Genomic DNA, 9,053 nt, shown 5'->3' with positions numbered 1-9,053 from the left:
GGCGGCGCCCAGGGCGGGCGGGAGGAGGCGCGGAAGGAGCCGGAGCAATGTCCCATCATCGACAGCCAGGGCCTGGGGCTGGGGCCCGAGGGGGACCTGCAGGCCAGCCTGCCCCTGGAGGAGCACTCGCTGGAGCAGGTGCAGAGCATGGTGGTGGGAGAGGTGCTCAAGGACATCGAGACGGCCTGCAAGCTCCTCAACATCGCCGCAGGTGGGTGCCCCGGGCAGGGAGGGACGTGCTGGGGTGGGAGCCAAAGCCACGCTGCACTTTGGGGGCTGCGACCCATGGGGGGCTGGGGGAGCGAGGCTGCCCCCCAGGGAAGGAGGGTACGGCTCCCGGGGCTGCTGTGGGGGGAGCTGGCTGGCTCTGCTCACCCCTCACCTCCAGACCCCACGGACTGGAGCCCCGGGAACGTGCAGAAGTGGATCCTGTGGACGGAGCACCAGTACCGGCTGCCGCAGATCGGGAAGTCCTTCCAGGAGCTGTCAGGGAAGGACCTGTGTGCCATGTCTGAGGAGCAGTTCTGCCAGCGCTCGCCTGCCTGTGGTGACATTCTCCATGCCCACCTCGACATCTGGAAGTCTGGTGGGTGCCAGGGACTGGGAGGGAGCTGGGGAGGGTGGGCAGTGCAGGGCGTGCAGCAGGAGATGCCCTCCTGACCCCCCACTCCTCCCTTCCAGCCGCCTGGATGAAAGAGAAGGCTGCCCCTGGAGATGTAAGATACTGTGGTGAGTTCTGTGTGGGCTCGGCTCCACTGGCCCTACTCCTGCCTCAGGCAGGTCTGGGGTACTTTGAGGGGGTCCCTCCCTGCTTAATTGCAATTATCTGGCTCACTGGAGTGGCTGTTGCTGTGAGATCTGTGTGGTTACACAGATCTGCCCCAGAGCAGCCCCAGGGCTCTCTGCAAAGTGCAGCAAAGGGGGAATGGCCATGAGACCCTCGCTGGCCCCAGCCCACATCCCCTGCACCCCTGCAGGCTGTACAAGGCAGGACTGAGCTGTTCTTCCTGCTCCAAGATGAAGAGGAGAAAATGAAGATTCCAGACCCAGTGCCTGGTCCGAGTCTGGCACTGAGCTGGGGTTTCCCAGATAACACTCGTGCAGGTCCCTGGGATGGTGCACAACAGCGAGGTCTTCCCCTCCCTCCTCTCACCCGTCCCTTCCCCTGGCAGGGGGTGACTCCAGCTGGGCCGACAGCGAGGTGGACTCGTCCTGCGCCGGGCAACCCATCCACCTCTGGCAGTTCCTCAAGGAGCTGCTGCTGAAACCCCACAACTACGGGCGCTTCATCCGCTGGCTCAACAAGGACAAAGGTGTGTGGGGATGCTCGGAGGCCCCGGGGTGGGCACCGGGGGGGTGGGGAGCAGGCGGGGCTGCAACCAACCCCCCGTGCCCCGCTCCCCTCCCAGGCATCTTCAAGATCGAGGACTCGGCGCAGGTGGCCCGGCTGTGGGGCATCCGCAAGAACCGCCCGGCCATGAACTACGACAAGCTGAGCCGCTCCATCCGGCAGTACTACAAGAAAGGGATCATCCGCAAACCCGACATCTCCCAGCGCCTCGTCTACCAGTTCGTGCACCCGGTGTGAGCGGGACAGGCTGAGCCCCGGGAGGGACAGGGCACTCACTGCCTCCCTCTGCCCCCAGCCACAGAAACCCTCTGCCAGCACTGAGGGCCTCGGCTGGAGTGCGAGAGGCCCCCTGCCCCCAGGACCTGCTGGATACAGACCCAGAGACCCCCCATTCCCCAGCTGAGGGACCACCCCCCGTGCCCTGGTGCGGGGCAAGGGCTGTGCAGAGCCCTCATCTCCCCTGGCTGGGCTTGTCCCCCCTCCTCTCCTCCCCCCGGGTGCTGCCTGCGGGTGGCTTCGCCCCAGCCATTGTTCGGGGAGGACAAAGCCTGGGCATGAGCTGGGACAATGGAACCCGCAGGGACAGGGCACCCTCAGGGACAGGACCACCTGCCCCTGGCCGTGCTGGGGCCGCTGGCCAGACCCAATCCAGGCAGGAGCAGCCTGGCACTGCCTGCCATGGGAGCTGTGCCCCTGGAGACCACGGGCATCCCCTCGGGACAGGTGCACCCCCTTCGCTTTCCACTCCAGGACACACTTGGCTTCCCCTCTCTGCAGGGGTTTGGGGCTGAAAACGGGAGTTTTTCAAGGACCAGCTGTAAATGTGGGTGTGGGGCTGTGCACAGTGGGGATCCCCCGAGTTGGGTCCTCCACCTTTGGGCATGGGGCCACCAGAGCCCTCCTAAGATCCCAGGTCCTGTGCCCTGGCACAGGGCTTTTCCCTTGATTTGGATTTTATCTGGACTGCCTGATTCTGTGGTTTGTGAAAAGGGAGATGTCAGTTTGCTGTTTCCCTCTGGACAGTAAATCTGGATTGTGACCCACTGAGGCTGGACTGGGACAGAGAGCTGGGGATTGCTTCACCTGTGCCTTGCACCACAGTCAGAGTTACCTGGAGATGTTGATCTTTTATATTATAGGTTTTTTTATTTGTTTATTTACTTTTTGGTTTTGGCTGGCGGCGAATTGTGGTTTAGGTTCAAATGCCGAGGGGTGGCCCGTGCTCCCAGGGATGCTTTGTGGGAGCTTAAGAGGAAAAACACCTGGTTCTTGGTATTTTGTTTTTACCTTAAAAGAGCTGCCTGTGCTGGCTCCTGTCTTTGCCTCTGTTCCACCTGCTCCGTGCTGCTCACACACTCTGTGTGTGAGTCCTGCTCCCCATCCCGGCTGGAGGGATGGAGGGCAGCCAGAGGGAGGAGAGGAGTAGGGGAAGGAGAAAAACTGCCTTGGCTTCTGGAAAAGGGGATGAAAAAACAAATAATAGGGGGGGGGAAAGCAAAATGTGTCTTGTGATTTGCTCTGTGTGACCGACACTCCTGCAGCCAGTGCAGGGGCACCAGGAGGGTGGGCTGGGGGTGCCCCAGATCTGGTGGTGCCCCAGATCTCGTGTCCCTCTGGTGACCCCTCCAGGTGTCCCTCTCCAGGTCCTCTGCCAGGGTGGGAGAGGGCAGATGGTGGCATCAACTTGCTGTGCCAGGGCTTTCCCAGCCTCGGGGAGTGCTGGGTCAGGGCTGGTGCTGGGAATGGCCCCAAAACCTAACGAGCCCCCCAGGGGCTTCCCAAGGCTTTGTCTGGGAGGGGCACAGGAGTCCCCAAAGGCTCTTCCCCCCTCCCAAAGCCCCCAAGGACCCCAGCAATGCATCCGAGCCCCCCACCCCTCTGCAGCCCAGAGCCTGGGGGGGGAGTCACTACCTGGGGGTGCAGTGGCTGTGACTGTGCTCTCTGGGCTGCAGGGGGTCTGCAGCCCCCCAGCCTCCCCCAGGGGGGCACACGGCGGCAAAGGAGACCCCAGAGCCAAGGACGCGGACAGAGCTCGGTTATTTTCTCTTGCTGCTTTTTGTTGTTGTATCCACTGAAATACAATCACGATATATATATATATATTATATATATACTTCTTAAATTACACAATCGATGTACAAAAACCGGGGTGCATTGCTGAGACAGGTGGTTGGTTGGGTCTTTTCTGACTTTGTGGTTTTTTTCTGGTACCTGGCAGGGGCCGGGCGGCTCCCGCCCACCATGCCCAGCACACGGTGCTTCCAGAACACTGGATCCCTGGGGCCAAAAAATTCACGAACCACAGGAGGGGGTGGGACAGGAGCGGGAGGAGCGTGCAGGAAGCTGATGGCATCGACGCTGCTAAGGGGGATGGTATGGAAAAAAATGAGAGGGGATCTGTAGGGAAGAGCTCGGGGTGACAAATGCACCCGAGGCAGAGGGGTGGGGTGGCCGTGCTGGGGGCAGCACCCGTGGGGACTGCAGGGCTGCTGCCCATGCTGCCCCCTGCAGAGCCCAGGGGAGGGGGGGCAGAGCCCCTCGGGGACAAGCAAAGGGCAAAGCCTGTGGCCATTCCCCTGCCTTGGCATGCCTTGTTCTCAGCCGTCTTCACCAGGCAGCTGCTCTGCCCGGGCTGGGTCTGCTGCCTGTGCCAAGCCCTCCTCCTCCTACTCCTCCTCCTCTTCTTCTTCCTCCTCCTTCTCTTCTTCTTCCTCCTCCACTGGCTGCAGCTGCTGCTGGTGTCCTGCAAAGCTGGATGATGCTCATCCCCCCTCCCTCATCTGCTCCTGCCTCTCTTCAGGAAGGGGGTGGACGGAGACCATCCCCAGCCACGTCCAAGCCAGTCCTCACTATCCCAGGCTGGGTGTGAAGGTGCTTCCAGCAGCACTGGGCTGTGGTGAGTCCTTCTCTGGACAGCGCTGGATTTTGGGGCCATCTCACCTGGATCTGGTGTGTGCTGGATACCTGCCCTCCTGAAGGGTGGAGCTGCTCCCTGCAGCACAGGCCAGGCATCAGCTCGGGAAGAGGAGGAAGCTGAGGAGATGCCATCAAGCTCCACAGTGGGGCTGGTCCCACCTCACCTGGGCATCTCAAGGATGGCCGTGGGGCTGAAGGGGACCAGTCATCCCCTTCCTCGGGGTGGGAGGATGAACTGGGGAGAACATGGAAACACCAAAAAAAAAAACCGGAGTCAGACTCCAATCCCTCTCAGTTTTCTGGGATGAATTTGGTTGGTCCCAGGAGCTTCGGCGCCGTGCATTTCAGAACAGTTCCAGCCAATCAGAAGGCGGCTCATGATTTCAGTATCTTTAAAAACCAACCAATCGGGAGCTCTCACTGGTTGGGCTTTAAGATCTTGAGGTATCGGCTTTTCGCTCGGAAAAAAAATCAACTAACGTAGACGGACGGACAACGTCATCTTTCGCTTCACGTTATCTTAGAAGAAAGCGACTATGCAAAATACTCTTCGGAGACAACTCTTAAAAAAATAAAAGCTTGGTCGGAAAATATGTCTGAATCTCTAAGTATGAGGAGTGGAGGACCAGACGGCAGAATGGCTGGTTGGCTGGTGGAGAGATGGAGACAACGGAGGGTGGATTTATCTGCTGATGGTGACGAGGAGCACACCACAAGACTTAGATTGCCTCCACGTAGTTGGCGGGGTAGAGCCCTAACTGCCCGTTGTCCAAGCGCCCTTTGCACCATCCCTGCTCGTCTTCCTCACCGAGTTTGGTTAGTTCATCACCTGGAGAGAAAGGTGGAAGGGAAGAGCTCGTTGCAGGTGCTGGAGATTCTCCTTCCCCCCTGTTTCTCCCCGGGATGGAGCTGCTGGGGGTTTCTAGGACTGATCCTGAGCATGTTGGTTTGTAGGGTAGAAAAGCAAAGGGTGACCCATGAGACCTCACGTGCCCTGTCCCACCATCACTCCAGTCCCACCCACGCTTGGGCTTAGCTTCTGCTTTTTCCTTTCTGACAGATCAACTCTTTGAAGGGCTGGGCTAACTCAGGAATTATTTGAGGGATTTCACACCAAAATGTGGGGGACCCACAGCTCCAGCAGACGATGGAGCGTACCTGCTTTGAAGCTGAGCTCGTCCTGCTCCTGCCCATCGTAGTCGTACAGAGCCCGCACCCGCACGCCCTTCCCCGCCGCCTCCTCGTCGAAGGGGTTGGTGCCGCCGTTGGCCTCGCTGGTGTTGAAGGAGTTGCTGCCCTCGTCATCGGACCACTCGGCGCTGTAGGTCTGCCCGCGGTCGTGGCTGCTCACGCTGGGTGAGGGAGGAGGGGGAGGAGGTGGCTGTCACCGAGGACACCCCGCACCCCCCAACACTGGCAGTGCCCACTCTGGCAATGCCTCTCCCACGGCACCTCCACGCTGCCCTCACCTCCCACGCTCGCCCGCCAGAGCCCCCGACTCGCTGGCGCTGCTGGCGTTGGTCAGGGTCACCCCCTCGCCCTTCTTCTGCTTCTCCTTCCGCGTTATCGTGTGCGTCAGGTCTGGGTTCCACTCCTGCAACCACAGAGCAACCCCTGAGCACTCACCCGGCCCCCAGGGCCACCAGTGCCCAGCCAGGGTGCCCAGCCAGGGTGCCCAGCCTCACCTCAAACTGGGGCCAGTTCATGGGCATCCCGGGGCCACTGGTGCTGCGGAACCACCGCAGATCCTCCTGCGCGTCCGAGAGGCGGATGGTCTGCTCCAGCTCCCGGTACACGTTGGCGTAGCTGCAGGGAGAGACGGGGTCAGTGGGCTGTGGGAGCTGGGGCTGTGTCACCTCCTCCAAGGCACCAGGCTCCCACACAGCCTCCAGCCACTCTGGTACCTTTTGGTGACCATTGTGTTGCCCAGAAGCTCCCTCCCTACCTGCTGCTCTCAGCCAGGTTCAGGTGCCTCTTGATGTCCAGGAGCATTTCCTTGAGGAAGTTGAGTCTCTTCTCCTCAAACTGCTGGCACTGCTCGAAGACCTGCTCCATGCTCTCGATGTACTGCGGGGTGCACTTGTTCAGCTCATCCAGCACCTTCTCGTACTTCTCCTGGGTCTGCAAAGGTGTAGGAGGGACCTCATTTGTACCTTGAGCACCTCAGAGGTCATTTCTGGATGCTGAGAGATCTGTTTGGGGGTCACCAGGCTGGGGAGCCCAGATTGACCCAAGAGCCTTTGTGGGTAGAATCAGCCTTGTTGCTGGAGAGATTTTGCCCCAGTAAGAGGGATAAATCCCTGTCCTGCTCACACTCCCCTGGGGACTGCTTGCAAGTCCTCACCCTTCTACAGGAGCACAGGGATGGGAAAATGGGAATGGATGGTGGACAAAGGGGTGTGGTGGCAATTTCCACTGATATCCTCTGCTTGATGCCTCGTGAGCCCAGTGGCTCGCACCTTTTGTACGTCTTGCTTGCACTTTTCCACTTTGTCCTGGAGCTTCTTCTGCTGCTCTGGGGTGTTGGACTGATCCGCCTTGCTGTTGGCTTCCCGGGTCATTGCCAGCTTCTCCTCCTTGCAGGCCAGGTGATAGGCTTTCTTGGCTGTCTCCAGCTGTGGGGAGGAGAGGGAAGGGACATCAGAGAAGCGGTCACAGGCCCCTGTCCATCCCTCTGCCTGCACGGAGGTGCCACCCGTGTCTCCCAGCCTGGACCAGGCACACAGAGCCAGAGCTGGGAGATGCAGGGATGCCCCAGGACACTCTGTGCTTCTCTCACCTCCTTGAGCTTCTTGGCCCAGGGCTTCTGGGCTTTCCGGAAGCCATCCTCAGCCTCCTTGGCTTCCTTGAAGCCCCCCATGATCTGCTTGTGGTAGGCGTCCTTCTGCCAGTTCTTGACCTTCTCGAAGTCGTCGTTCAGCAGGCTGTTCTTCACCTCCTGGTGCAGCTCACTCACCTTGTCTGCCTCCGTCATGATGGCTGCCCACGCCTTCTCCAGGCTGCCATACTGGGGACCTGGGGGCCGAGGGGACACTGGGGGTCACTCCACAGCCCTCACCCCTCTACCCCTGCCAGGGGAAGCTGGGATGGTGCACGGGCACCCAGGTGTCCTGGAGGGACCTTCTCCCTGGGGAAGCCATGGTACCTTTCTCGATGAGCTGCCTCCACCTCTTGGACCAGTCAGTGAGCTGCTGGGCATAGGACTTCTCGATCTTGGCCCGCTCGTGCACACAGTTCATGAGGTCGTTGCAGAGCCGGTGTCCATCGTCGATCCGCTTCACCGTGCGCTTGTAGTTCCCCACCTGGGAAAGGGAGGGGACAGGCAGGTGTGGGAGCTGGGCTGGGCTGCCTGGCTCAGCCTCAGCTGGCCTGGCCTGGGGATGGAAGAAGCACCAGGCAATTTTGGGGGTGCAGGGAGGGTGCTTTGGTTTGGGGCTGCTCAAACCCAACTCCTTCCAGTCCCCTTTGTCGCTTTGTGCCCGTTGGGGACAGCAAAGGTTGAGACCTCTGGCAGAGCAGGGATGCTCTCAGGCAGGGAGGGGAGGGCATCCCTGTCCCCCCCAGCCCCGGGGAACCTGGGGTGCAGCCACAGTGGTGTCAGGGCTCCATGGGAGGAGAGGATGGCCAGGACTCACCTCCCAAAAGCTGTCGGTTGTTTCCTCCGCAGCCGCTGCCGACTCGTCGTAGGAACCCGACATGGCTCCTGGTGCTGTCTTGGGTGTCAGAGCGGGCACTGGGTGGCTCCTGGGCAAACACCAGCCTCATGCACTGAGGGGAGAGGAGAGGGGAGTCATGGGGATGAGCAGAGGACCCCCATCCTTCCTGCCAGTTGCAAAGCCAGACAAGCATCCAGCTGCAGGGGACGGGCATGGGGATGGTGCCCGCTCCAGCTCTGGACCCACAGACTCCTCCAGTGCCCACCCCCCACTTGGTGCCATCCAAACCCCCTGGAGCTGGCTGTGCCCGCAGGGAATCACGGGGAGCAGCACAGTGGGTGCTCACCAGCCGGGGCCTGGCTCAGCACCACGGCCCCGGGAGCCGCTGGGCGAGGGTTTGTGGCAGGGCCAGGGGGATGTGCCACCCAAGAAATTCTCGTCCTGATATTCCACCCTAATCCATCCTGATCTTCAGAAAAACGGCATCCCCCGAGCATCACGTGGCCTGGCTGCACAGCTTAACCCTTTGCCGCTCTGCCAAGAGCTGGGAGGGGGCTGGGGGTTAGGGGTGGCATCGCATGGGGTGGAGGGGACACCGTGGTGGCCATGGGCATCCTCATCATCCCCATCCTGACCCAGACTCGGACAGTGCTCCCACAGGAAAGCACTGAGTCTGTCCTGCATGGCATCTGCCACTGGAATGGGAACAAAGTGGCCACGAACAACCCAAATTTCCCTCTGCCCTGTCCCCAAAAGGCCTGTGGGAGGAGGATGTGTCCGAGATCCCCACACACCATCCCTTCCCTGGGGCAGCAGAGTGGGCAGAGGGGGGCCCGGTTGCCTGTGCCCTACCCCACACCAGCCAGAGGGCGATGGGGTGGGAGGACAGTGCTGGGGGGCAGTCCCTTGGGGAGCAGTGGTGGGTGTCCAGCTGTGCACACAGCTGGCCCCAAGGCACCCTCGGGCTGGGACAGGGCACGGACCCAGGAGGATGGGGGCCCGAAACAGTTACTGGAGCGCAGCACAGGGCTCGCTGTGCTGGAACTAACAGGGCCTGGCAGGGATTTAGTGATATAACCAGGGAGGCACCAATCCCCGCCGCCCTCCCCAGACAGTTAAAAATAAACGCG

At 60.8% G+C, this 9,053-nt stretch overlaps 2 protein-coding genes across 2 annotated transcripts; one reads left to right on the top strand and one right to left on the bottom strand.

The window, feature by feature from the left end:
- On the top strand, window positions 1–3,164 carry SPDEF (SAM pointed domain containing ETS transcription factor; the record flags this gene model as incomplete). The annotated part of the gene is made up of 6 exons (XM_029962514.1): window positions 1–211; window positions 389–586; window positions 682–729; window positions 1,173–1,313; window positions 1,410–1,584; window positions 2,375–3,164. Coding segments are annotated over 6 exons (789 nt in total), but the record flags the coding sequence as incomplete, so codon positions are not given.
- An 896-nt stretch (window positions 3,165–4,060) lies between these two features.
- On the bottom strand, window positions 4,061–8,036 carry PACSIN1 (protein kinase C and casein kinase substrate in neurons 1). Its single transcript, XM_018079782.2, has 9 exons — window positions 7,903–8,036; window positions 7,413–7,569; window positions 7,047–7,282; window positions 6,727–6,882; window positions 6,213–6,388; window positions 5,953–6,073; window positions 5,737–5,861; window positions 5,426–5,619; window positions 4,061–5,096 (listed from the first exon to the last, which is right to left on the bottom strand). Exons 1-9 carry the CDS (start codon window positions 7,963–7,965, stop codon window positions 4,987–4,989), a joined length of 1,338 nt encoding a protein of 445 aa, XP_017935271.1. The 5' UTR covers window positions 7,966–8,036; the 3' UTR covers window positions 4,061–4,986.
- Between the last annotated feature and the right edge of the window lie 1,017 nt (window positions 8,037–9,053).

Source organism: Manacus vitellinus, unplaced genomic scaffold, assembly GCF_001715985.3.
Source record: "Manacus vitellinus isolate BGI_N305 unplaced genomic scaffold, ASM171598v3 scaffold_47_pilon, whole genome shotgun sequence".
Classification (NCBI taxonomy): Eukaryota; Metazoa; Chordata; class Aves; order Passeriformes; family Pipridae; genus Manacus; species Manacus vitellinus.
This window is presented reverse-complemented; position numbering and strand designations above follow the sequence as displayed.